This window comes from Triplophysa dalaica, chromosome 1, assembly GCF_015846415.1.
Source record: "Triplophysa dalaica isolate WHDGS20190420 chromosome 1, ASM1584641v1, whole genome shotgun sequence".
Taxonomy (NCBI): domain Eukaryota; kingdom Metazoa; phylum Chordata; class Actinopteri; order Cypriniformes; family Nemacheilidae; genus Triplophysa; species Triplophysa dalaica.
The window spans coordinates 22,970,093-22,997,148 of NC_079542.1; the positions used below are offsets into that span (position 1 = coordinate 22,970,093).

At 39.5% G+C, this 27,056-nt stretch overlaps 1 protein-coding gene across 1 annotated transcript in view; it reads right to left on the reverse strand.

Annotated features, from left to right (window-relative positions):
- The window catches only part of zanl (zonadhesin, like), a 38,125-nt gene extending 11,793 nt beyond the window's left edge, over positions 1-26,332 (reverse strand). Inside the window, 76 exon segments of the mRNA XM_056742625.1 lie at positions 60-205; positions 344-468; positions 615-731; positions 852-990; positions 1,086-1,282; positions 1,399-1,540; positions 1,624-1,762; positions 1,849-1,977; positions 2,052-2,200; positions 2,322-2,566; positions 2,718-2,862; positions 2,937-3,130; positions 3,485-3,626; positions 3,746-3,948; positions 4,059-4,228; positions 4,325-4,432; positions 4,551-4,694; positions 4,829-4,974; positions 5,113-5,237; positions 5,384-5,500; positions 5,621-5,759; positions 5,855-6,051; positions 6,168-6,309; positions 6,393-6,531; positions 6,618-6,746; positions 6,821-6,969; positions 7,091-7,335; positions 7,487-7,631; positions 7,706-7,899; positions 8,254-8,395; positions 8,515-8,717; positions 8,828-8,997; positions 9,094-9,201; positions 9,320-9,463; positions 9,598-9,743; positions 9,882-10,006; positions 10,153-10,269; positions 10,390-10,528; positions 10,624-10,820; positions 10,937-11,078; positions 11,162-11,300; positions 11,387-11,515; positions 11,590-11,738; positions 11,860-12,104; positions 12,256-12,400; positions 12,475-12,668; positions 12,758-12,804; positions 12,806-12,899; positions 13,024-13,165; positions 13,285-13,487; positions 13,598-13,767; positions 13,864-13,971; positions 14,090-14,233; positions 14,367-14,512; positions 14,651-14,775; positions 14,922-15,038; positions 15,159-15,297; positions 15,393-15,589; positions 15,706-15,847; positions 15,931-16,069; positions 16,156-16,284; positions 16,359-16,507; positions 16,631-16,875; positions 17,027-17,171; positions 17,246-17,439; positions 17,529-17,669; positions 22,300-22,530; positions 22,587-22,665; positions 22,774-22,871; positions 23,084-23,254; positions 23,338-23,484; positions 23,595-23,679; positions 23,995-24,260; positions 24,434-24,577; positions 25,407-25,432; positions 26,259-26,332. Of these exon segments, the coding sequence (XP_056598603.1) occupies positions 60-205; positions 344-468; positions 615-731; positions 852-990; positions 1,086-1,282; positions 1,399-1,540; positions 1,624-1,762; positions 1,849-1,977; positions 2,052-2,200; positions 2,322-2,566; positions 2,718-2,862; positions 2,937-3,130; positions 3,485-3,626; positions 3,746-3,948; positions 4,059-4,228; positions 4,325-4,432; positions 4,551-4,694; positions 4,829-4,974; positions 5,113-5,237; positions 5,384-5,500; positions 5,621-5,759; positions 5,855-6,051; positions 6,168-6,309; positions 6,393-6,531; positions 6,618-6,746; positions 6,821-6,969; positions 7,091-7,335; positions 7,487-7,631; positions 7,706-7,899; positions 8,254-8,395; positions 8,515-8,717; positions 8,828-8,997; positions 9,094-9,201; positions 9,320-9,463; positions 9,598-9,743; positions 9,882-10,006; positions 10,153-10,269; positions 10,390-10,528; positions 10,624-10,820; positions 10,937-11,078; positions 11,162-11,300; positions 11,387-11,515; positions 11,590-11,738; positions 11,860-12,104; positions 12,256-12,400; positions 12,475-12,668; positions 12,758-12,804; positions 12,806-12,899; positions 13,024-13,165; positions 13,285-13,487; positions 13,598-13,767; positions 13,864-13,971; positions 14,090-14,233; positions 14,367-14,512; positions 14,651-14,775; positions 14,922-15,038; positions 15,159-15,297; positions 15,393-15,589; positions 15,706-15,847; positions 15,931-16,069; positions 16,156-16,284; positions 16,359-16,507; positions 16,631-16,875; positions 17,027-17,171; positions 17,246-17,439; positions 17,529-17,669; positions 22,300-22,530; positions 22,587-22,665; positions 22,774-22,871; positions 23,084-23,254; positions 23,338-23,484; positions 23,595-23,679; positions 23,995-24,260; positions 24,434-24,577; positions 25,407-25,432; positions 26,259-26,332 (11,372 nt within the window).
- Between the last annotated feature and the right edge of the window lie 724 nt (positions 26,333-27,056).

A 27,056-nucleotide genomic window follows, 5' to 3' on the forward strand; every position in this document is an offset into this window, starting at 1 on the left:
AGATTTACATTTGGCCATCAACCCTAAAAAAAACAACAACTATGTTACAGCTACAGTACCTCGGGACACTGATCTTGGCATAATGGTTGCCATCCCATTGCACCTCCAGGCCGAAGGATGTTGTGAGGATAACATATTGCCCAGCAAGAGAGAGAGACATGAGAGGAGATGGGGAGTGAGGAAGTGAAACCCTCTGTCCATTCACCTGAATGTGTCAAGAGCAACAGAGGTGCATTGAACGCAAACATTAGCTTTGACAAGAGGAAATCAGTTTTTTAAATCAAATTACAGAACATCTTCCATAAATAATGTTTTAATTTTGACAGCAGCTGTGGATACTGACCAGAGTTTTCCTGCTTTTCATCATTGTCACAGTGACTCCATTGACAGTCACATAGAGTTTCCTCAGGTAAGAAACACCAGAAACTCCTCTCTCTTCATTCTTGGCCTCAACTGAGAACCAGGGGCCTACAGATCCAGATAAGAGAAAACATTAATATTAAAGCTTCTGCATATGAACAAGGATGTTTTTGTGGGTTCCTCAATAACATAGTCAATGAGCAGTTTAATCTTTGTTGTTTGCTGATTTGTATTTTGTTTAGCTAACTGCTTACCAGTGTTGTTTTTGCAGGTACGTGCCAGAGTGTAGGTGCAAGTGCCCATGAAGCTGTAGTATTTCCCATCAAAGGTGTTATAATGAGGGTCACCAGAGATAATACAATCTTGAGAATCTAGAGGATTGAAACAAAGTACAAAACTGAGTATTTTAAATGAACATTTGTGATGTGTTCTGTCTTACATATAATACATCCTATTATGATCACATGGTTATAATCGGGTGTAACACTGACCTTCTGGGTAACAGCTGATGACTCCACCCTGTACACCACATTGCTGCATTGGGGGGCAGTCTGCAGCATTACAGGTAACAAATGGAGGCTCACACTTACACAGTTGCTCACAGTCTTTAGTATAAAACTCTTCATCCGGCTGAAACCAACGAGAAAGTTAATACTGTAGTTGAATACAAAGGTGAAAAGAACTCATTTACTATTCATAAAAAATACTCTTATGTATTTCCTCACCTGGTAGTACTGTCCATTAAGAATGCAGCCACATGTATCTTGTTTCACACACTGTCCAGCACTGAGGACATACCCAGGATCACACAAACATCCTTCAGAACAAGGCCCAATGCACAGATTTGGTGGAACTGGGAAACAGGACGGCTGACAAACTGGGACGCACGAATCAAAGTGACTATTGTCTTGACATTTCAGAGCTGTAGAAGAAGAACGTGTGTTAAACTGAAGTATCTTATTTTCTTCACAATGTTTGCTGAAAACCATTTAGTGCAAACACTGTCCATTAAAAAAGTAATTTGTTATTTTGACTCACGGCAGAAGGTGCTGTTCCTCCAGGATCCAATTATGACACCACGTTGCTGACATTCGTTGATATACGCCTCTATTGCTTCACACAATGGAGACTGAGCACCATCCAGCTCACACACATCAAATAAACAGTCTTTGAAGAAACCCTATATAGCATAAAAAGTTAGTATACATAGAATGCCTAAAGAACTATGCATTATTACACATTATATGAATTGACTTCACTCACATTGGGGTTGACTTTTGGATGGCAAGCAGCAAATGGACCTTTGGTGTCCAATATGATACCACAGTAAGCGGGTCCTTCATACAAGTCCAGCTCAGTATCTGTACACCCAGGAGATGGATCAACATCTGTTTTATCACACCTGAAGGAAAGAATCAAAGGTCGGTCATCTGTGATGGACAAGACAAGTTTGCATGATAACACTTTGAACATTGAATGTTGTCTTACTCAGGGTCTGTGTTCCAACTGTTACCAAAGTCTTTAGGGCTTTGGACCAGTTCACCAGTAGGTGTACGGAAGTCATCTTTATGGTCTCCATTGTAATCTCCACACAGTCCACAAAGTTTGTCCTCATAGCTGTAAAACGGTGTAGAGACGTGTAAAATACCATAAAAGATCTTATAAACGAATGTCAAATGAATAATACTCACTCTTTGATAACTTTAATATCCATATAGTGGTTTCCATCATAACGTACAGTTACTCCAAAGTTTAATGCAACAGTGTATAGTGTGCCAGACTTGAAAATGTCAACACCAGGTACAGGAGTAACAGGAATATTCACATTGGTACCATTCACCTGAAACACATCATACAACATAACGTACATCTGAATGTGTCATTAAATACCAAGTACTGTACATGTAGAGATATAACAGTGAATAGACAAGACCGTGTGTACATCATCAGCAGTATTTTACCTGCACAATCCCTCCTTTCAGAATAGACACTTTTACTCCCAGAGCATGAACATGAACTGCTTTTACATAGCTGATACGAGGATTGTTGAAGCGATTCTCATTGTCAGTGTATACAGCAAAATACGGCACATTTGTGGTGTTACAAAGCTCAGACATCAGGTAGGTGCAGTTCCCCATGAAGTCATAGCGCTTTTGATCAAAGGTGGTGTAATGGGGGTCACCAGAGGAAACACAGGTCGAGGTTCCTGTCAGGTAAAAATTCATCAGTGTCAAACACATTGAGAAAACACTTGACCTCATGACAAGTGTCTACAACCTTCTTATCAAGAGCAATGGGTGTATAAGTAGATCAAATTAAATTTAACATCAATGGAAGCTTGTAGTTTTCTGTCATACCTTTAGGGTAGCATCCGTGCACTCCACCAACCTCCCGACATTCTTCTGTCACAGGATCACAGCTGTTGTCCACACAGTCAAAAGTGTAATTGCCAACACAGCGACACAACTTGGAGCAGCCGTTTCCAAATATAATTTCACCAGGCTGAGTGTAAACACAGACTCAGTTTAGAGCAAAGAGTTCGATCACAAGCAAAACACGAACGAAAACTCACAAACCTCCAAGTAATTGTTGTCTTCATCTAGACATCCACACTGTTCAATAGGAACACAGCGCCGGCCTCGGAAAACAAATCCTGGTTTACAGAAGCAGCCACTGATACATGAACCGCTGCAGTTAGTGGAAGGCTTGTTGCAGCTGGGAATGCAGGCTGGACCACATTCAATGTACTCCGAATCTGGGGGACATGTCACTGTTGGAAGACGTGAAGACTTGTTTATCAACACAAATGTTCACATTTTTGAAAAAAATATGGAGGTAAATTAAACAAGAGTGACATACCTGGGGGTGGTTTTGTAGTAGTAGGTGTAGTTGTTGTGGATTGCGGTGTTGAAGGTTTAGGTGTTGATGGACTTGCTGTTGTTGGTTTAGGTGTTGTGTGTTGTGGTGTTGGTGGTTTAGGTGTTGATGGTGTAGGTGTGGCTGTCAGGGATGTCAAAAAGTAACTGTGAGTTTACGTATGATGTGATAAAGTAAGATGAGAAAATCCGAAGTACAGCATATGTAAAATTGTATAATGTATGTTTTAAAATAGTGTCATTATTACCAAGAGGTTTGCAGCCATAGTCTCCATCCTGAAGTTGGCAGATCTCAGTAGGCAAACAGCTGGTGTTATGACACTGAATTACTCCTCCACCCTCACATGAACACTTCTGTGTACAGCCCTCAAGATACCAGTTATCATTCACCTAAATGTGCAAAATATGATCAAACACATCAAAAAACATATTATCAAGAAGTAATACAAATGAAATATAAATGAAATAATATGAATGATTATAGGTGCAATCATTGTAATTAAACTCACGGGGTGGTAAGAGCCCGAGGAGTCGACACAGCCGCAGTCTTTAAGAGGCACACATTTGTCATCACTTAAGATGAAGCCAGCGTTACATTCACAGCCTTCTACACACTTCTCACTACAGCCTGGTGGTCCATTGATACCCAGACATGTCTCTGGACACGAGCTCACACAGATAGAGTAATGACTGTTTGGGGGGCATACCAGAGCTGGAGAAAATTGAGGAAAAAGAACACAATTATGCCCATACAATGTTTTCAATAGATATAAAAAGACTTTCTATACTTTCAGCTGTGTGATATAAGAGATGAAGACTCACGGCAGAAGTCTGGCTCCCTCCATTGATGGACAGGTGCACCTGCACTCAGGCAAGAATCAGTGTAAGCTTGAAGCTGATCACAAAGCATCTGCTGCTGTCCCTGATAACGGCACATATCAAACACACAATTCTGGAAGAAAGGCTGTGGATCCACCACCTTTATACAGTCCCTGTGAGGAGAGATTGTGACAGAATGTGTACAATGGTTAAACTCTGAAAGATCTTGTTAGCTCATGTTTGAAACGGTATAAACACTTAAGTCTAACCTAAATGGGCCATTGTTGTCAATTATTTTGCCACAGTTCTCTGGGTTTGACACAAGATCCTCCAGCTCAGGATCACAGGGTGGGTCAGGCCCAGTGCCAGGCTTACACCTGAAAAAAACAACACTGGTTTTGAATTCATCGTCAGGGCATATGGAATTGACCGTATTCCTAAAACATCGCTTTTACTCTAAAGTTTATCAAATGAAGAGGCGAGAAAGCTACTGACGTTTTGTCCTCATCTTCATCAGTTTGCCAGCTGTTTCCAAACTGATCTGAGCTGTCGGTTAGAGAGCCGTCTGGCTTAGTGAAGTCATTATTGGGGTTTCCATCATAGTCACCGCACAGGCCACACATCTGATCGTAGTAGGAACTGAAAAATTGGTACAAAGAGAAAGAGATTCAAATATATATAATCCTCCTGAGATGTTCTTTGATGTGCTACCATGAGATTTACATTTGGCCATCAATCCTAAAAAAACAACAACTATGTTACAGCTACAGTACCTCGGGACACTGATCTTGGCATAATGGTTGCCATCCCATTGCACCTCCAGGCCGAAGGATGTTGTGAGGATAACATATTGCCCAGCAAGAGAGAGAGACATGAGAGGAGATGGGGAGTGAGGAAGTGAAACCCTCTGTCCATTCACCTGAATGTGTCAAGAGCAACAGAGGCGCATTGAATGCAAACATTAGCTTTGACAAGCGGAAATCAGTTTTTTAAATCAAAATACAGAACATCTTCATTAAATAATGTTTTAATTTTGACAGCAGCTGTGGATACTGACCAGAGTTTTCCTGCTTTTCATCATTGTCACAGTGACTCCATTGACAGTCACATAGAGTTTCCTCAGGTAAGAAACACCAGAAACTCCTCTCTCTTCATTCTTGGCCTCAACTGAGAACCAGGGGCCTACAGATCCAGATAAGAGAAAACATTAATATTAAAGCTTCTGCATATGAACAAGGATGTTTTTGTGGGTTCCTCAATAACATAGTCAATGAGCAGTTTAATCTTTGTTGTTTGCTGATTTGTATTTTGTTTAGCTAACTGCTTACCAGTGTTGTTTTTGCAGGTACGTGCCAGAGTGTAGGTGCAAGTGCCCATGAAGCTGTAGTATTTCCCATCAAAGGTGTTATAATGAGGGTCACCAGAGATAATACAATCTTGAGAATCTAGAGGATTGAAACAAAGTACAAAACTGAGTATTTGAAATGAACATTTGTGATGTGTTCTGTCTTACATATAATACATCCTATTATGATCACATGGTTATAATCGGGTGTAACACTGACCTTCTGGGTAACAGCTGATGACTCCACCCTGTACACCACATTGCTGCATTGGGGGGCAGTCTGCGGCATTACAGGTAACAAATGGAGGCTCACACTTACACAGTTGCTCACAGTCTTTAGTATAAAACTCTTCATCCGGCTGAAACCAATGAGAAAGTTAATACTGTAGTTGAATACAAAGGTGAAAAGAACTCATTTACTATTCATAAAAAATACTCTTATGTATTTCCTCACCTGGTAGTACTGTCCGTTACGAATGCAGCCACATGTATCTTGTTTCACACACTGTCCAGCACTGAGGACATACCCAGGATCACACAAACATCCTTCAGAACAAGGCCCAATGCACAGATTTGGTGGAACTGGGAAACAGGACGGCTGACAAACAGGGACGCACGAATCAAAGTGACTATTTTCTTGACATTTCAGAGCTGTAAAAGAAGAATGTGTGTTAGAATGAAGTATCTTATTTTCTTCACAATGTTTGCTGAAAACCATTTAGTGCAAACACTGTCCATTAAATAAGTAATTTGTTATTTTGACTCACGGCAGAAGGTGCTGTTCCTCCAGGATCCAATTATGACACCACGTTGCTGACATTCGTTGATATACGCCTCTATAGCTTCACACAATGGAGACTGAGCACCATCCAGCTCACACACATCAAATAAACAGTCTTTGAAGAAACCCTATATAGCATAAAAAGTTAGTATACATAAAATGCCTAAAGAACTATGCATTACTACACATCATATGAATTGACTTCACTCACATTGGGGTTGACTTTTGGATGGCAAGCAGCAAATGGACCTTTGGTGTCCAATATGATACCACAGTAAGCGGGTCCTTCATACAAGTCCAGCTCAGTATCTGTACACCCAGGAGATGGATCAACATCTGTTTTATCACACCTGAAGGAAAGAATCAAAGGTCGGTCATCTGTGATGGACAAGACAAGTTTGCATGATAACACTTTGAACATTGAATGTTGTCTTACTCAGGGTCTGTGTTCCAACTGTTACCAAAGTCTTTAGGGCTTTGGACCAGTTCACCAGTAGGTGTACGGAAGTCATCTTTATGGTCTCCATTGTAATCTCCACACAGTCCACAAAGTTTGTCCTCATAGCTGTAAAACGGTGTAGAGACGTGTAAAATACCATAAAAGATCTTATAAACGAATGTCAAATGAATAATACTCACTCTTTGATAACTTTAATATCCATATAGTGGTTTCCATCATAACGTACAGTTACTCCAAAGTTTAATGCAACAGTGTATAGTGTGCCAGACTTGAAAATGTCAACACCAGGTACAGGAGTAACAGGAATATTCACATTGGTACCATTCACCTGAAACACATCATACAACATAACGTACATCTGAATGTGTCATTAAATACCAAGTACTGTACATGTAGAGATATAACAGTGAATAGACAAGACCGTGTGTACATCATCAGCAGTATTTTACCTGCACAATCCCTCCTTTCAGAATAGACACTTTTACTCCCAGAGCATGAACATGAACTGCTTTTACATAGCTGATACGAGGATTGTTGAAGCGATTCTCATTGTCAGTGTATACAGCAAAATACGGCACATTTGTGGTGTTACAAAGCTCAGACATCAGGTAGGTGCAGTTCCCCATGAAGTCATAGCGCTTTTGATCAAAGGTGGTGTAATGGGGGTCACCAGAGGAAACACAGGTCGAGGTTCCTGTCAGGTAAAAATTCATCAGTGTCAAACACATTGAAAAAACACTTGACCTCATGACAAGTGTCTACAACCTTCTTATCAAGAGCAATGGGTGTATAAGTAGATCAAATTAAATTTAACATCAATGGAAGCTTGTAGTTTTCTGTCATACCTTTAGGGTAGCATCCGTGCACTCCACCAACCTCCCGACATTCTTCTGTCACAGGATCACAGCTGTTGTCCACACAGTCAAAAGTGTAATTGCCAACACAGCGACACAACTTGGAGCAGCCGTTTCCAAATATAATTTCACCAGGCTGAGTGTAAACACAGACTCAGTTTAGAGCAAAGAGTTCGATCACAAGCAAAACACGAACGAAAACTCACAAACCTCCAAGTAATTGTTGTCTTCATCTAGACATCCACACTGTTCAATAGGAACACAGCGCCGGCCTCGGAAAACAAATCCTGGTTTACAGAAGCAGCCACTGATACATGAACCGCTGCAGTTAGTGGAAGGCTTGTTGCAGCTGGGAATGCAGGCTGGACCACATTCAATGTACTCCGAATCTGGGGGACATGTCACTGTTGGAAGACGTGAAGACTTGTTTATCAACACAAATGTTCACATTTTTGAAAAAAATATGGAGGTAAATTAAACAAGAGTGACATACCTGGGGGTGGTTTTGTAGTAGTAGGTGTAGTTGTTGTGGATTGCGGTGTTGAAGGTTTAGGTGTTGATGGACTTGCTGTTGTTGGTTTAGGTGTTGTGTGTTGTGGTGTTGGTGGTTTAGGTGTTGATGGTGTAGGTGTGGCTGTCAGGGATGTCAAAAAGTAACTGTGAGTTTACGTATGATGTGATAAAGTAAGATGAGAAATTCCGAAGTACAGCATATGTAAAATTGTATTATGTATGTTTTAAAATAGTGTCATTATTACCAAGAGGTTTGCAGCCATAGTCTCCATCCTGAAGTTGGCAGATCTCAGTAGGCAAACAGCTGGTGTTATGACACTGAATTACTCCTCCACCCTCACATGAACACTTCTGTGTACAGCCCTCAAGATACCAGTTATCATTCACCTAAATGTGCAAAATATGATCAAACACATCAAAAAACATATTATCAAGAAGTAATACAAATGAAATATAAATGAAATAATATGAATGATTATAGGTGCAATCATTGTAATTAAACTCACGGGGTGGTAAGAGCCCGAGGAGTCGACACAGCCGCAGTCTTTAAGAGGCACACATTTGTCATCACTTAAGATGAAGCCAGCGTTACATTCACAGCCTTCTACACACTTCTCACTACAGCCTGGTGGTCCATTGATACCCAGACATGTCTCTGGACACGAGCTCACACAGATAGAGTAATGACTGTTTGGGGGGCATACCAGAGCTGGAGAAAATTGAGGAAAAAGAACACAATTATGCCCATACAATGTTTTAAATAGATATAAAAAGACTTTCTATACTTTCAGCTGTGTGATATAAGAGATGAAGACTCACGGCAGAAGTCTGGCTCCCTCCATTGATGGACAGGTGCACCTGCACTCAGGCAAGAATCAGTGTAAGCTTGAAGCTGATCACAAAGCATCTGCTGCTGTCCCTGATAACGGCACATATCAAACACACAATTCTGGAAGAAAGGCTGTGGATCCACCACCTTTATACAGTCCCTGTGAGGAGAGATTGTGACAGAATGTGTACAATGGTTAAACTCTGAAAGATCTTGTTAGCTCATGTTTGAAACGGTATAAACACTTAAGTCTAACCTAAATGGGCCATTGTTGTCAATTATTTTGCCACAGTTCTCTGGGTTTGACACAAGATCCTCCAGCTCAGGATCACAGGGTGGGTCAGGCCCAGTGCCAGGCTTACACCTGAAAAAAACAACACTGGTTTTGAATTCATCGTCAGGGCATATGGAATTGACCGTATTCCTAAAACATCGCTTTTACTCTAAAGTTTATCAAATGAAGAGGCGAGAAAGCTACTGACGTTTTGTCCTCATCTTCATCAGTTTGCCAGCTGTTTCCAAACTGATCTGAGCTGTCGGTTAGAGAGCCGTCTGGCTTAGTGAAGTCATTATTGGGGTTTCCATCATAGTCACCGCACAGGCCACACATCTGATCGTAGTAGGAACTGAAAAATTGGTACAAAGAGAAAGAGATTCAAATATATATAATCCTCCTGAGATGTTCTTTGATGTGCTACCATGAGATTTACATTTGGCCATCAATCCTAAAAAAACAACAACTATGTTACAGCTACAGTACCTCGGGACACTGATCTTGGCATAATGGTTGCCATCCCATTGCACCTCCAGGCCGAAGGATGTTGTGAGGATAACATATTGCCCAGCAAGAGAGAGAGACATGAGAGGAGATGGGGAGTGAGGAAGTGAAACCCTCTGTCCATTCACCTGAATGTGTCAAGAGCAACAGAGGCGCATTGAATGCAAACATTAGCTTTGACAAGCGGAAATCAGTTTTTTAAATCAAATTACAGAACATCTTCATTAAATAATGTTTTAATTTTGACAGCAGCTGTGGATACTGACCAGAGTTTTCCTGCTTTTCATCATTGTCACAGTGACTCCATTGACAGTCACATAGAGTTTCCTCAGGTAAGAAACACCAGAAACTCCTCTCTCTTCATTCTTGGCCTCAACTGAGAACCAGGGGCCTACAGATCCAGATAAGAGAAAACATTAATATTAAAGCTTCTGCATATGAACAAGGATGTTTTTGTGGGTTCCTCAATAACATAGTCAATGAGCAGTTTAATCTTTGTTGTTTGCTGATTTGTATTTTGTTTAGCTAACTGCTTACCAGTGTTGTTTTTGCAGGTACGTGCCAGAGTGTAGGTGCAAGTGCCCATGAAGCTGTAGTATTTCCCATCAAAGGTGTTATAATGAGGGTCACCAGAGATAATACAATCTTGAGAATCTAGAGGATTGAAACAAAGTACAAAACTGAGTATTTGAAATGAACATTTGTGATGTGTTCTGTCTTACATATAATACATCCTATTATGATCACATGGTTATAATCGGGTGTAACACTGACCTTCTGGGTAACAGCTGATGACTCCACCCTGTACACCACATTGCTGCATTGGGGGGCAGTCTGCGGCATTACAGGTAACAAATGGAGGCTCACACTTACACAGTTGCTCACAGTCTTTAGTATAAAACTCTTCATCCGGCTGAAACCAATGAGAAAGTTAATACTGTAGTTGAATACAAAGGTGAAAAGAACTCATTTACTATTCATAAAAAATACTCTTATGTATTTCCTCACCTGGTAGTACTGTCCGTTACGAATGCAGCCACATGTATCTTGTTTCACACACTGTCCAGCACTGAGGACATACCCAGGATCACACAAACATCCTTCAGAACAAGGCCCAATGCACTGATTTGGTGGAACTGGGAAACAGGACGGCTGACAAACAGGGACGCACGAATCAAAGTGACTATTTTCTTGACATTTCAGAGCTGTAAAAGAAGAATGTGTGTTAGAATGAAGTATCTTATTTTCTTCACAATGTTTGCTGAAAACCATTTAGTGCAAACACTGTCCATTAAATAAGTAATTTGTTATTTTGACTCACGGCAGAAGGTGCTGTTCCTCCAGGATCCAATTATGACACCACGTTGCTGACATTCGTTGATATACGCCTCTATAGCTTCACACAATGGAGACTGAGCACCATCCAGCTCACACACATCAAATAAACAGTCTTTGAAGAAACCCTATATAGCATAAAAAGTTAGTATACATAAAATGCCTAAAGAACTATGCATTACTACACATCATATGAATTGACTTCACTCACATTGGGGTTGACTTTTGGATGGCAAGCAGCAAATGGACCTTTGGTGTCCAATATGATACCACAGTAAGCGGGTCCTTCATACAAGTCCAGCTCAGTATCTGTACACCCAGGAGATGGATCAACATCTGTTTTATCACACCTGAAGGAAAGAATCAAAGGTCGGTCATCTGTGATGGACAAGACAAGTTTGCATGATAACACTTTGAACATTGAATGTTGTCTTACTCAGGGTCTGTGTTCCAACTGTTACCAAAGTCTTTAGGGCTTTGGACCAGTTCACCAGTAGGTGTACGGAAGTCATCTTTATGGTCTCCATTGTAATCTCCACACAGTCCACAAAGTTTGTCCTCATAGCTGTAAAACGGTGTAGAGACGTGTAAAATACCATAAAAGATCTTATAAACGAATGTCAAATGAATAATACTCACTCTTTGATAACTTTAATATCCATATAGTGGTTTCCATCATAACGTACAGTTACTCCAAAGTTTAATGCAACAGTGTATAGTGTGCCAGACTTGAAAATGTCAACACCAGGTACAGGAGTAACAGGAATATTCACATTGGTACCATTCACCTGAAACACATCATACAACATAACGTACATCTGAATGTGTCATTAAATACCAAGTACTGTACATGTAGAGATATAACAGTGAATAGACAAGACCGTGTGTACATCATCAGCAGTATTTTACCTGCACAATCCCTCCTTTCAGAATAGACACTTTTACTCCCAGAGCATGAACATGAACTGCTTTTACATAGCTGATACGAGGATTGTTGAAGCGATTCTCATTGTCAGTGTATACAGCAAAATACGGCACATTTGTGGTGTTACAAAGCTCAGACATCAGGTAGGTGCAGTTCCCCATGAAGTCATAGCGCTTTTGATCAAAGGTGGTGTAATGGGGGTCACCAGAGGAAACACAGGTCGAGGTTCCTGTCAGGTAAAAATTCATCAGTGTCAAACACATTGAAAAAACACTTGACCTCATGACAAGTGTCTACAACCTTCTTATCAAGAGCAATGGGTGTATAAGTAGATCAAATTAAATTTAACATCAATGGAAGCTTGTAGTTTTCTGTCATACCTTTAGGGTAGCATCCGTGCACTCCACCAACCTCCCGACATTCTTCTGTCACAGGATCACAGCTGTTGTCCACACAGTCAAAAGTGTAATTGCCAACACAGCGACACAACTTGGAGCAGCCGTTTCCAAATATAATTTCACCAGGCTGAGTGTAAACACAGACTCAGTTTAGAGCAAAGAGTTCGATCACAAGAAAAACACGAACGAAAACTCACAAACCTCCAAGTAATTGTTGTCTTCATCTAGACATCCACACTGTTCAATAGGAACACAGCGCCGGCCTCGGAAAACAAATCCTGGTTTACAGAAGCAGCCACTGATACATGAACCGCTGCAGTTAGTGGAAGGCTTGTTGCAGCTGGGAATGCAGGCTGGACCACATTCAATGTACTCCGAATCTGGGGGACATGTCACTGTTGGAAGACGTGAAGACTTGTTTAGCCACACAAATGTTCACATTTTTGAAAAAAATATGGAGGTAAATTAAACAAGAGTGACATACCTGGGGGTGGTTTTGTAGTAGTAGGTGTAGTTGTTGTGGATTGCGGTAGTCGAAGGTTTAGGTGTTGATGGACTTGCTGTTGTTGGTTTAGGTGTTGTGTGTTGTGGTGTTGGTGGTTTAGGTGTTGATGGTGTAGGTGTGGCTGTCAGGGATGTCAAAAGGTAACTGTGAGTTTACGTATGATGTGATAAAGTAAGATGAGAAAATCTGAAGTACAGCATATGTAAAATTGTATAATGTATGTTTTAAAATAGTGTCATTATTACCAAGAGGTTTGCAGCCATAGTCTCCATCCTGAAGTTGGCAGATCTCAGTAGGCAAACAGCTGGTGTTATGACACTGAATTACTCCTCCACCCTCACATGAACACTTCTGTGTACAGCCCTCAAGATACCAGTTATCATTCACCTAAATGTGCAAAATATGATCAAACACATCAAAAAACATATTATCAAGAAGTAATACAAATGAAATATAAATGAAATAATATGAATGATTATAGGTGCAATCATTGTAATTAAACTCACGGGGTGGTAAGAGCCCGAGGAGTCGACACAGCCGCAGTCTTTAAGAGGCACACATTTGTCATCACTTAAGATGAAGCCAGCGTTACATTCACAGCCTTCTACACACTTCTCACTACAGCCTGGTGGTCCATTGATACCCAGACATGTCTCTGGACACGAGCTCACACAGATAGAGTAATGACTGTTTGGGGGGCATACCAGAGCTGGAGAAAATTGAGGAAAAAGAACACAATTATGCCCATACAATGTTTTAAATAGATATAAAAAGACTTTCTATACTTTCAGCTGTGTGATATAAGAGATGAAGACTCACGGCAGAAGTCTGGCTCCCTCCATTGATGGACAGGTGCACCTGCACTCAGGCAAGAATCAGTGTAAGCTTGAAGCTGATCACAAAGCATCTGCTGCTGTCCCTGATAACGGCACATATCAAACACACAATTCTGGAAGAAAGGCTGTGGATCCACCACCTTTATACAGTCCCTGTGAGGAGAGATTGTGACAGAATGTGTACAATGGTTAAACTCTGAAAGATCTTGTTAGCTCATGTTTGAAACGGTATAAACACTTAAGTCTAACCTAAATGGGCCATTGTTGTCAATTATTTTGCCACAGTTCTCTGGGTTTGACACAAGATCCTCCAGCTCAGGATCACAGGGTGGGTCAGGCCCAGTGCCAGGCTTACACCTGAAAAAAACAACATTGATTTTGAATTCATCGTCAGGGCATATGGAATTGACCGTATTCCTAAAACATCGCTTTTACTGTAAAGTTGATCAAATGAAGAGGCGAGAAAGCTACTGACGTTTTGTCCTCATCTTCATCAGTTTGCCAGCTGTTTCCAAACTGATCTGAGCTGTCGGTTTGAGAGCCGTCTGGCTTAGTGAAGTCATTATTGGGGTTTCCATCATAGTCACCGCACAGGCCACACATCTGATCGTAGTAGGAACTGAAAAATTGGTAAATAGAAAGAGATTAAAATATATATAATCCTCCTGAGATGTTCTTTGATGTGCTACCATGAGATTTACATTTGGCCATCAACCCTAAAAAAAACAACAACTATGTTACAGCTACAGTACCTCGGGACACTGATCTTGGCATAATGGTTGCCATCCCATTGCACCTCCAGGCCGAAGGATGTTGTGAGGATAACATATTGCCCAGCAAGAGAGAGAGACATGAGAGGAGATGGGGAGTGAGGAAGTGAAACCCTCTGTCCATTCACCTGAATGTGTCAAGAGCAACAGAGGTGCATTGAACGCAAACATTAGCTTTGACAAGAGGAAATCAGTTTTTTAAATCAAATTACAGAACATCTTCCATAAATAATGTTTTAATTTTGACAGCAGCTGTGGATACTGACCAGAGTTTTCCTGCTTTTCATCATTGTCACAGTGACTCCATTGACAGTCACATAGAGTTTCCTCAGGTAAGAAACACCAGAAACTCCTCTCTCTTCATTCTTGGCCTCAACTGAGAACCAGGGGCCTACAGATCCAGATAAGAGAAAACATTAATATTAAAGCTTCTGCATATGAACAAGGATGTTTTTGTGGGTTCCTCAATAACATAGTCAATGAGCAGTTTAATCTTTGTTGTTTGCTGATTTGTATTTTGTTTAGCTAACTGCTCACCAGTGTTGTTTTTGCAGGTACGTGCCAGAGTGTAGGTGCAAGTGCCCATGAAGCTGTAGTATTTCCCATCAAAGGTGTTATAATGAGGGTCACCAGAGATAATACAATCTTGAAAATCTAGAGGATTGAAACAAAGTACAAAACTGAGTATTTGAAATGAACATTTGTGATGTGTTCTGTCTTACATATAATACATCCTATTATGATCACATGGTTATAATCGGGTGTAACACTGACCTTCTGGGTAACAGCTGATGACTCCAGCCTGTACACCACATTGCTGCATTGGGGGGCAGTCTGCAGCATTACAGGTAACAAATGGAGGCTCACACTTACACAGTTGCTCACAGTCTTTAGTATAAAACTCTTCATCCGGCTGAAACCAACGAGAAAGTTAATACTGTAGTTGAATACAAAGGTGAAAAGAACTCATTTACTATTCATAAAAAATACTCTTATGTATTTCCTCACCTGGTAGTACTGTCCATTACGAATGCAGCCACATGTATCTTGTTTCACACACTGTCCAGCACTGAGGACATACCCAGGATCACACAAACATCCTTCAGAACAAGGCCCAATGCACTGATTTGGTGGAACTGGGAAACAGGACGGCTGACAAACTGGGACGCACGAATCAAAGTGACTATTGTCTTGACATTTCAGAGCTGTAGAAGAAGAACGTGTGTTAAACTGAAGTATCTTATTTCCTTCACAATGTTTGCTGAACACCATTTAGTGCAAACACTGTCCATTAAATAAGTAATTTGTTATTTTGACTCACGGCAGAAGGTGCTGTTCCTCCAGGATCCAATTATGACACCACGTTGCTGACATTCGTTGACATACGCCTCTATTGCTTCACACAATGGAGACTGAGCACCACCCAGCTCACACACATCAAATAAACAGTCTTTGAAGAAACCCTATATAGCATAAAAAGTTAGTATACATAAAATGCCTAAAGAACTATGCATTATTACACATTATATGAATTGACTTCACTCACATTGGGGTTGACTTTTGGATGGCAAGCAGCAAATGGACCTTTGGTGTCCAATATGATACCACAGTAAGCGGGTCCTTCATACAAGTCCAGCTCAGTATCTGTACACCCAGGAGATGGATCAACATCTGTTTTATCACACCTGAAGGAAAGAATCAAAGGTCGGTCATCTGTGATGGACAAGACAAGTTTGCATGATAACACTTTGAACATTGAATGTTGTCTTACTCAGGGTCTGTGTTCCAACTGTTACCAAAGTCTTTAGGGCTTTGGACCAGTTCACCAGTAGGTGTACGGAAGTCATCTTTATGGTCTCCATTGTAATCTCCACACAGTCCACAAAGTTTGTCCTCATAGCTGTAAAACGGTGTAGAGACGTGTAAAATACCATAAAAGATCTTATAAACGAATGTCAAATGAATAATACTCACTCTTTGATAACTTTAATATCCATATAGTGGTTTCCATCATAACGTACAGTTACTCCAAAGTTTAATGCAACAGTGTATAGTGTGCCAGACTTGAAAATGTCAACACCAGGTAAAGGAGTAACAGGAATATTCACATTGGTACCATTCACCTGAAACACATCATACAACATACCATACATCTGAATGTGTCATTAAATACCAAGTACTGTACATATGTAGAGATATAACAGTGAATAGACAAGACCGTGTGTACATCATCAGCAGTATTTTACCTGCACAATCCCTCCTTTCAGAATAGACACTTTTACTCCCAGAGCATGAACATGAACTGCTTTTACATAGCTGATACGAGGATTGTTGAAGCGATTCTCATTGTCAGTGTATACAGCAAAATACGGCACATCTGTGGTGTTACAAAGCTCAGACATCAGGTAGGTGCAGTTCCCCATGAAGTCATAGCGCTTTTGATCAAAGGTGGTGTAATGGGGGTCACCAGAGGAAACACAGGTCGAGGTTCCTGTCAGGTAAAAATTCATCAGTGTCAAACACATTGAAAAAACACTTGACCTCATGACAAGTGTCTACAACCTTCTTATCAAGAGCAATGGGTGTATAAGTAGATCAAATTAAATTTAACATCAATGGAAGCTTGTAGTTTTCTGTCATACCTTTAGGGTAGCATCCGTGCACTCCACCAACCTCCCGACATTCTTCTGTCACAGGATCACAGCTGTTGTCCACACAGTCAAAAGTGTAATTGCCAACACAGCGACACAACTTGGAGCAGCCGTTTCCAAATATAATTTCACCAGGCTGAGTGTAAACACAGACTCAGTTTAGAGCAAAGAGTTCGATCACAAGAAAAACACGAACGAAAACTCACAAACCTCCAAGTAATTGTTGTCTTCATCTAGACATCCACACTGTTCAATAGGAACACAGCGCCGGCCTCGGAAAACAAATCCTGGTTTACAGAAGCAGCCACTGATACATGAACCGCTGCAGTTAGTGGAAGGCTTGTTGCAGCTGGGAATGCAGGCTGGACCACATTCAATGTACTCCGAATCTGGGGGACATGTCACTGTTGGAAGACGTGAAGACTTGTTTATCAACACAAATGTTCACATTTTTGAAAAAAATATGGAGGTAAATTAAACAAGAGTGACATACCTGGGGGTGGTTTTGTAGTAGTAGGTGTAGTTGTTGTGGATTGCGGTGTCGAAGGTTTAGGTGTTGATGGACTTGCTGTTGTTGGTTTAGGTGTTGTGTGTTGTGGTGTTGGTGGTTTAGGTGTTGATGGTGTAGGTGTGGCTGTCAGGGATGTCAAAAAGTAACTGTGAGTTTACGTATGATGTGATAAAGTAAGATGAGAAATTCCGAAGTACAGCATATGTAAAATTGTATTATGTATGTTTTAAAATAGTGTCATTATTACCAAGAGGTTTGCAGCCATAGTCTCCATCCTGAAGTTGGCAGATCTCAGTAGGCAAACAGCTGGTGTTATGACACTGAATTACTCCTCCACCCTCACATGAACACTTCTGTGTACAGCCCTCAAGATACCAGTTATCATTCACCTAAATGTGCAAAATATGATCAAACACATCAAAAAACATATTATCAAGAAGTAATACAAATGAAATATAAATGAAATAATATGAATGTTTAAAGGTGCAATCATTGTAATTAAACTCACGGGGTGGTAAGAGCCCGAGGAGTCGACACAGCCGCAGTCTTTAAGAGGCACACATTTGTCATCACTTAAGATGAAGCCAGCGTTACATTCACAGCCTTCTACACACTTCTCACTACAGCCTGGTGGTCCATTGATACCCAGACATGTCTCTGGACACGAGCTCACACAGATAGAGTAATGACTGTTTGGGGGGCATACCAGAGCTGGAGAAAATTGAGGAAAAAGAACACAATTATGCCCATACAATGTTTTAAATAGATATAAAAAGACTTTCTATACTTTCAGCTGTGTGATATAAGAGATGAAGACTCACGGCAGAAGTCTGGCTCCCTCCATTGATGGACAGGTGCACCTGCACTCAGGCAAGAATCAGTGTAAGCTTGAAGCTGATCACAAAGCATCTGCTGCTGTCCCTGATAACGGCACATATCAAACACACAATTCTGGAAGAAAGGCTGTGGATCCACCACCTTTATACAGTCCCTGTGAGGAGAGATTGTGACAGAATGTGTACAATGGTTAAACTCTGAAAGATCTTGTTAGCTCATGTTTGAAACGGTATAAACACTTAAGTCTAACCTAAATGGGCCATTGTTGTCAATTATTTTGCCACAGTTCTCTGGGTTTGACACAAGATCCTCCAGCTCAGGATCACAGGGTGGGTCAGGCCCAGTGCCAGGCTTACACCTGAAAAAAACAACATTGATTTTGAATTCATCGTCAGGGCATATGGAATTGACCGTATTCCTAAAACATCGCTTTTACTGTAAAGTTGATCAAATGAAGAGGCGAGAAAGCTACTGACGTTTTGTCCTCATCTTCATCAGTTTGCCAGCTGTTTCCAAACTGATCTGAGCTGTCGGTTTGAGAGCCGTCTGGCTTAGTGAAGTCATTATTGGGGTTTCCATCATAGTCACCGCACAGGCCACACATCTGATCGTAGTAGGAACTGAAAAATTGGTAAATAGAAAGAGATTAAAATATATATAATCCTCCTGAGATGTTCTTTGATGTGCTACCATGAGATTTACATTTGGCCATCAACCCTAAAAAAAACAACAACTATGTTACAGCTACAGTACCTCGGGACACTGATCTTGGCATAATGGTTGCCATCCCATTGCACCTCCAGGCCGAAGGATGTTGTGAGGATAACATATTGCCCAGCAAGAGAGAGAGACATGAGAGGAGATGGGGAGTGAGGAAGTGAAACCCTCTGTCCATTCACCTGAATGTGTCAAGAGCAACAGAGGCGCATTGAATGCAAACATTAGCTTTGACAAGAGGAAATCAGTTTTTTAAATCAAATTACAGAACATCTTCCATAAATAATGATATAATTTTGACAGCAGCTGTGGATACTGACCAGAGTTTTCCTGCTTTTCATCATTGTCACAGTGACTCCATTGACAGTCACATAGAGTTTCCTCAGGTAAGAAACACCAGAAACTCCTCTCTCTTCATTCTTGGCCTCAACTGAGAACCAGGGGCCTACAGATCCAGATAAGAGAAAACATTAATATTAAAGCTTCTGCATATGAACAAGGATGTTTTTGTGGGTTCCTCAATAACATAGTCAATGAGCAGTTTAATCTTTGTTGTTTGCTGATTTGTATTTTGTTTAGCTAACTGCTTACCAGTGTTGTTTTTGCAGGTACGTGCCAGAGTGTAGGTGCAAGTGCCCATGAAGCTGTAGTATTTCCCATCAAAGGTGTTATAATGAGGGTCACCAGAGATAATACAGTCTTTAGAATCTAGAGGATCGAAACAAAGTACAAAACTGAGTATTTGAAATGAACATTTGTGATGTGTTCTGTCTTACATATAATACATCCTATTATGATCACATGGTTATAATCGGGTGTAACACTGACCTTCTGGGTAACAGCTGATGACTCCACCCTGTACACCACATTGCTGCATTGGGGGGCAGTCTGCGGCATTACAGGTAACAAATGGAGGCTCACACTTACACAGTTGCTCACAGTCTTTAGTATAAAACTCTTCATCCGGCTGAAACCAATGAGAAAGTTAATACTGTAGTTGAATACAAAGGTGAAAAGAACTCATTTACTATTCATAAAAAATACTCTTATGTATTATCTCACCTGGTAGTACTGTCCATTACGAATGCAACCACATGTATCTTGTTTCACACACTGTCCAGCACTGAGGACATACCCAGGATCACACAAACATCCTTCAGAACAAGGCCCAATGCACTGATTTGGTGGAACTGGGAAACAGGACGGCTGACAAACAGGGACGCACGAATCAAAGTGACTATTGTCTTGACATTTCAGAGCTGTAGAAGAAGAATGTGTGTTAAACTAAAGTACATTATTTTCTTCACAATGTTTGCTGAAAACCATTTAGTACAAACACTGTACAATTAAAAAGGTAATTTGTTATTTTGACTCACGGCAGAAGGTGCTGTTCCTCCAGGATCCAATTATGACACCACGTTGCTGACATTCGTTGATATACGCCTCTATTGCTTCACACAATGGAGACTGAGCACCATCCAGCTCACACACATCAAATAAACAGTCTTTGAAGAAACCCTATATAGCATAAAAAGTTAGTATACATAGAATGCCTAAAGAACTATGCATTATTACACATTATATGAATTGACTTCACTCACATTGGGGTTGACTTTTGGATGGCAAGCAGCAAATGGACCTTTGGTGTCCAATATGATACCACAGTAAGCGGGTCCTTCATACAAGTCCAGCTCAGTATCTGTACACCCAGGAGATGGATCAACATCTGTTTTATCACACCTGAAAGAAAGAATCAAAGGTCGGTCATCTGTGATGGACAAGACAAGTTTGCTTGATAACACTTTGAACATTGAATGTTGTCTTACTCAGGGTCTGTGTTCCAACTGTTACCGAAGTCTTTAGGGCTTTGGACCAGTTCACCAGTAGGTGTACGGAAGTCATCTTTATGGTCTCCATTGTAATCTCCACACAGTCCACAAAGTTTGTCCTCATAGCTGTAAAATGGTGTAGAGACGTGTAAAATACCATATAAGATCTTATAATCGAATGTCAAATGAATAATACTCACTCTTTGATAACTTTAATATCCATATAGTGGTTTCCATCATAACGTACAGTTACTCCAAAGTTTAATGCAACAGTGTATAGTGTGCCAGACTTGAAAATGTCAACACCAGGTACAGGAGTAACAGGAATATTCACATTGGTACCATTCACCTGAAACACATCATACAACATACCATACATCTGAATGTGTCATTAAATACCAAGTACTGTACATATGTAGAGTTATAACAGTGAATAGACAAGACCGTGTGTACATCATCAGCAGTATTTTACCTGCACAATCCCTCCTTTCAGAATAGACACTTTTACTCCAAGAGCATGAACATGAACTGCTTTTACATAGCTGATACGAGGATTGTTGAAGCGATTCTCATTGTCAGTGAATACAGCAAAATACGGCAAATTTGTGGTGTTACAAAGCTCAGACATCAGGTAGGTGCAGTTCCCCATGAAGTCATAGCGCTTTTGATCAAAGGTGGTGTAATGGGGGTCACCAGAGGAAACACAGGTCGAGGTTCCTGTCAGGTAAAAATTCATCAGTGTCAAACACATTGAAAAAACACTTGACCTCATGACAAGTGTCTACAACCTTCTTATTAAGAGCAATGGGTGTATATGTAGATCAAATTAAATTTAACATCTATGGAAGCTTGTAGTTTTCTGTCATACCTTTAGGGTAGCATCCGTGCACTCCACCAACCTCCCGACATTCTTCTGTCACAGGATCACAGCTGTTGTCCACACAGTCAAAAGTGTAATTGCCAACACAGCGACACAACTTGGAGCAGCCGTTTCCAAATATAATTTCACCAGGCTGAGTGTAAACACAGACTCAGTTTAGAGCAAAGAGTTCGATCACAAGAAAAACACGAACGAAAACTCACAAACCTCCAAGTAATTGTTGTCTTCATCTAGACATCCACACTGTTCAATAGGAACACAGCGCCGGCCTCGGAAAACAAATCCTGGTTTACAGAAGCAGCCACTGATACATGAACCGCTGCAGTTAGTGGAAGGCTTGTTGCAGCTGGGAATGCAGGCTGGACCACATTCAATGTACTCCGAATCTGGGGGACATGTCACTGTTGGAAGACGTGAAGACTTGTTTAGCAACACAATTGTTCAAATTTTTGTAAACAATCATTAGTAAAATTGAACAAGAATGTCATACCTGGTGGCGGTTTAGTAGTAGTTGGTTTAGTTGTTGTGGGTTGCGGTGTTGATGGTTTAGGTGTACTTTGTTGCGGTGTAGATGGTTTAGGTGTACTTTGTTGCGGTGTAGATGGTTTAGGTGTAGTAGGTTGCAGTGTTGATGGTTTAGGAGTTGATGGATTTTCATCTACAACAAAGTACGAAAACACATATTTTATACATGTTTTATCATAAAATGTGTATTGTGTAACTGGTTATGAGTTTTAAAAAAGAGAAAATTAAGTAATCTTTTTGTTTACCACCTACCTTCACAAGATGAAATGCAAAGACTATCAATTGCAATATCTGTCTTTTCTGTTTCACCAAAAACACCAACAATTACAAACTAAAATAAAAATAAGAAAAGCAATTTAACATTTTGGCAACATGTATGATAATTAATTAATTACTGTAAGTAGTGGCTCCAATCCAGATTTTCTAATTCATGAAGTACCTGCATATCAGCCGTACCGATGTAGCGAACCATTGCTGGCTTCCAGCCTTGACCTTGATTTCCTTTGAGGGTAAAAATAGGGGCTCCCAGGGGTCCACCTACAATAAAATATATTATTTTCATTTAACTATACCACTTATAATAATATAATTATTATAATAAACCACTGGCAACCATTCTGTATTTTGAAAACTAGAAATTGTATCTGAAATTCTAAGTATTACAGTATGAATATGATACCATAAAATCAAAATTTGAAATTCTGATGAAAAAGTGTGAAAAATCCTACTGAAAACTTGTGGGATCGTACCAGCTGTGACTGCATGGACATTTAGCTCCATGTTGGAGGCACTGCCGAACATGTAGTAATAAAAGTCTAGCTGGAGGCAACCAGAAGAAACGGGTGAAGTAGTGGGGCTCCAGAGCTGAGCTGCAGCTCCTTCGACGCTATAAGATGAGTCCATTAAAAGGAACCTCCCAACTATATTGAAAAAAAAAATTGTTGAGACAATATTTCTATAAAAGTAGATATTCAAATCATAGTTAACTTGATCACGTCCTCACATCCTGGTTTGGAAAAGTCATCATCAGGGCCAGTGCCTGGTGTCTCCGTCGGTCCATTCCAAAACTCCCAGCCAAAGATCTCATCAGGTACCACATTTGTCCAGCCACAGAAGTCTTCTTCATCAAAATCACACCCAGCTATACAACCTGCATAAACAATGTGTTAACATGAACTACAAAAGGTACTGACTTTTGTCCATATAGTGCATTAATGAGTCTATATGTAAATATATAAATATATGAATGAAGAAAAGTACCTGGGCAGGCTCCCTCGCTTATAACAATGTTATCCAGGCCAGTGTCACATGATGAAGAAAGCCCTCGCATTGCTTCAAACACAATCTAGAAAAAAAATGACATTACAGCTATGAAGGCAATTTCCTTCATGATCTGGGAATTTTGTTAATGTTGTCACAAACAAAGCAATCTTTGTCATTGGCATGTTGATTATTTTATGACTGCAAGTGATGATTAAACCAATATAGATTAGACACTGTCCTTGCAGCCATAAACACTGTATCATGTAAAGGCTAGTGTCAAAACAGGCGTAACAGCCTTAATGTTCACCCCATAAGCAAAGTCTATAACTTCACAATAATACTTAAATTTACACACAGGCGTCTATTTTACCATACTTGAACACTGACACATGCTTACCTCAACAGTCTGTCCAGCTGGAATAGCCACTGTGACAGAAGCCCCAAGCCATGATGGGCTTTGTATGCCGATTTTCTGCCATAACTTTTCCTCAGTGCTAGGACGTTTGGCCAGGACAGTTAGAGCATTTTTGTCGTCAGAGCCGTACATATAGTAGTAGAACTGTACACAGATCTCAGCAGGTCCATTGTCAATAGTGTGGCTGAGTAGACGTGCCTTCTGTCCATTCGCGACATTGTCAGCCTCGTGGTATATGTAATATCCAGCTATGGAGAGAGAGGTTCAATTTGACAATGCATGAGACCAAGGAAAAGATGAAAAAAGAAAAAACAATACTGTGCTTTTTTAATCTAATTCTAAATTGGTTAAAGAAAATGCAGCCTGGTTTGGATCAAACATTGCCACTACATTCTTACTCTTAAATGGTGCTTATACTTACAGCCATTGGGATAGTCTCCAGGAGGTCCAGTGTTTGGTGTTGGGGTCGGTCCAAAATGGCGTGTCCAATCACTGTTGTCTGCCAAATCTTGTCTGAAGTTACAGAAAGGTTCTTCATTTCTGTTAAAGTCACATGAAGCTAACACTGAGAGAGAAAAACAAAGACTTTTATTTTAAAACTGTTTTTTGTGTTGTGGAGAGCAGTAAAACAAAACACTAAGTTGATGTTGAGTTATTTTCTGCCTTAATGATTAAAATGTTTGAAAACAGGTTTACTTCTCTGTAATATTTGAAGCTTCATTTCTTTACTATTATTTTATAACTGCAATCCAAAACATTTACCATTCTATTGCCATCTTTATTTTAGACATGAAATTGCAGGTTATTTTACATAATGTACACATTATCCTAACGTGACATTTCCTGCAAAATATATAGCTCAATCATTGTCTGAAGCCTGTAAAATGGGCTAAAGAGCCGGGTAGTTTTCAACACTGATCTTTTATTTAATATTTAATTGAAAAAATCCTTATTTAAGGAAAATCTCTCAAAAAATAAGTCTTAAAATGAGATTGCAGGATGCCATTAATATTCTTATAATATGTTATAATTGTCATAGACCTTTTATAGGCTTTATGAGGGCAATTATCTTGCTCTTTTGTGAAGTTGTCGGTGTATCCTTACTTAATTACACATCTTTAAGCATTCTGTGCAATTCTAAGATGTGCTTTCTTAGCTCTTTTAGAATAAAGTGTGAACCAATCCAAGGTATGTTTTCATAAAAAGATATAGATATAAAATATTCTACACATACATTTAGAATACTGTAAATAATAGAAGTTAAGTATAATAAAAGAATTTCATGAATCAAAATGAATAAAAAAGCCAGCATTCTGATAACTGGAAAATGGCAATTATTGTCATTCAATGGTTACAAATTTTTATTACAGCATTGTTTTTAAATAATAACTTACCAACATTTCTCCCTGTCAAAGCATATCTGTATAAAATACAAGAAAACAGGCTTAGTTCATCCATACTTAGAACATTTCACGGTTCTTGCATGTTAACTTATACACTATGGCCTGGTTTCAAAGACAAGGCTAAAGACTAGTCCCAGACTAAAATGAATTTTGAGTCTATCTTAACTGAAAATAACTTGCCTTAACATGTTTTAAAATATATCAATGCCATTGTTCTGTTTTAAGATACACATCAGTAATGTTTTTATTGCATTTTTAACAAAAGTAACTTGAATAACCTAATTTAGCTTAAATTTAATTAAATTTGAATTCATAATCCTGGTTTAGAATAAGCCTTGTTTCCCCAGTTTTTACACTTTTGACCATATTTCAAAAATAAATGGTAAAAAATTGTAATTTTCAGCAGCTGGGGCGCCAGAAAACCCCCATAAAATAACAGTTTTTCCTGTAATATTACATGATTTTCCCATTTTTCTTATAAATTTGCACTCTTTTCTTTAATTTTATGGTTACATAAATACATGTAAAACAGTAATACTTCGTTGACATTATACATGAAAAAATTGTTAGAATATTTTTTCTGTGTACAATATATATTATAATGTGTAAAAAATGTATTTAGATGTATTTAATGTATATATTAACTAAATAAGGCACGTAGAACATTATTTGTAGTACAGTATTTGGTAGTAATTGATATTTCCTCTTCTCATGGTCTAAGTTAAAATAGAGTGATATCCCCAATGCATTAGAAAAGAAAAATGTCAAAAGCATAAAACTGAGAACAGGCTTAAGTTCTCACAACTCTGAAATAATATTATTGAATAATTATGAAAATCTCACCTATTCTCATTGTTGTCTGCGGTATAGCAAACTGTTATCCATGTTAGGACTACTATTATCTCCAGATGTCCCATATCTGGATTAATGGATTGTGTTTGCTTTACTGAGACTGCTTTGAGAGCACTGAGGGTTTATAAAGGAATGGTCAATGGACAGTCGCTGAGGGAGGGCATTAAAGTTTATCCATTTTTATCACCTTCGTGTATTCTATTTTACATAGTTTATTACAAAACCAATTTGGTGAATCAGTAACTGTTTGTGATAGATGGAGGGTGTGTTCCCCTTATCCTCTGCGTTAGGGCGTATCATAAGATACAGTTATGTTACTTCAGCTCAACATAGACCCTATTGCATAATAAATCGGAACTCTAAAATCAGGCACCCCATGTTGTTTATCACCTATTTTCACTGTGACTTTTTGACCGGTCTTAAATAATTAATAGCCTAACTGAAATCTTGAAAAACTTAGTTTGTCTTTTGCTGTACAACAAAATAACTCATGTAAAACATACATTTTTGGTTAAATAGTTAAAGGCAAAGTTTGCCCAAAATTTAAAACTGTTTCATCATTTACTCTCCCTCAGCTTGTTTCAAATCTGTTTAAAATAAAAAAACACTAATCCTTTATCTCAACAGGTAGTGGTCTAGCTTTTGTTGAAACCAGTAACTTTGTATTGGCACTTAATGTATTATGGGTCCAGTATGACATGTCGCTTATTGCTCCTAAACTCTTTGTAAGTCGCTATGGATAAAAATATTATGTAACTGGAAAAAAAAATATTTAAAGCATTCATTCTG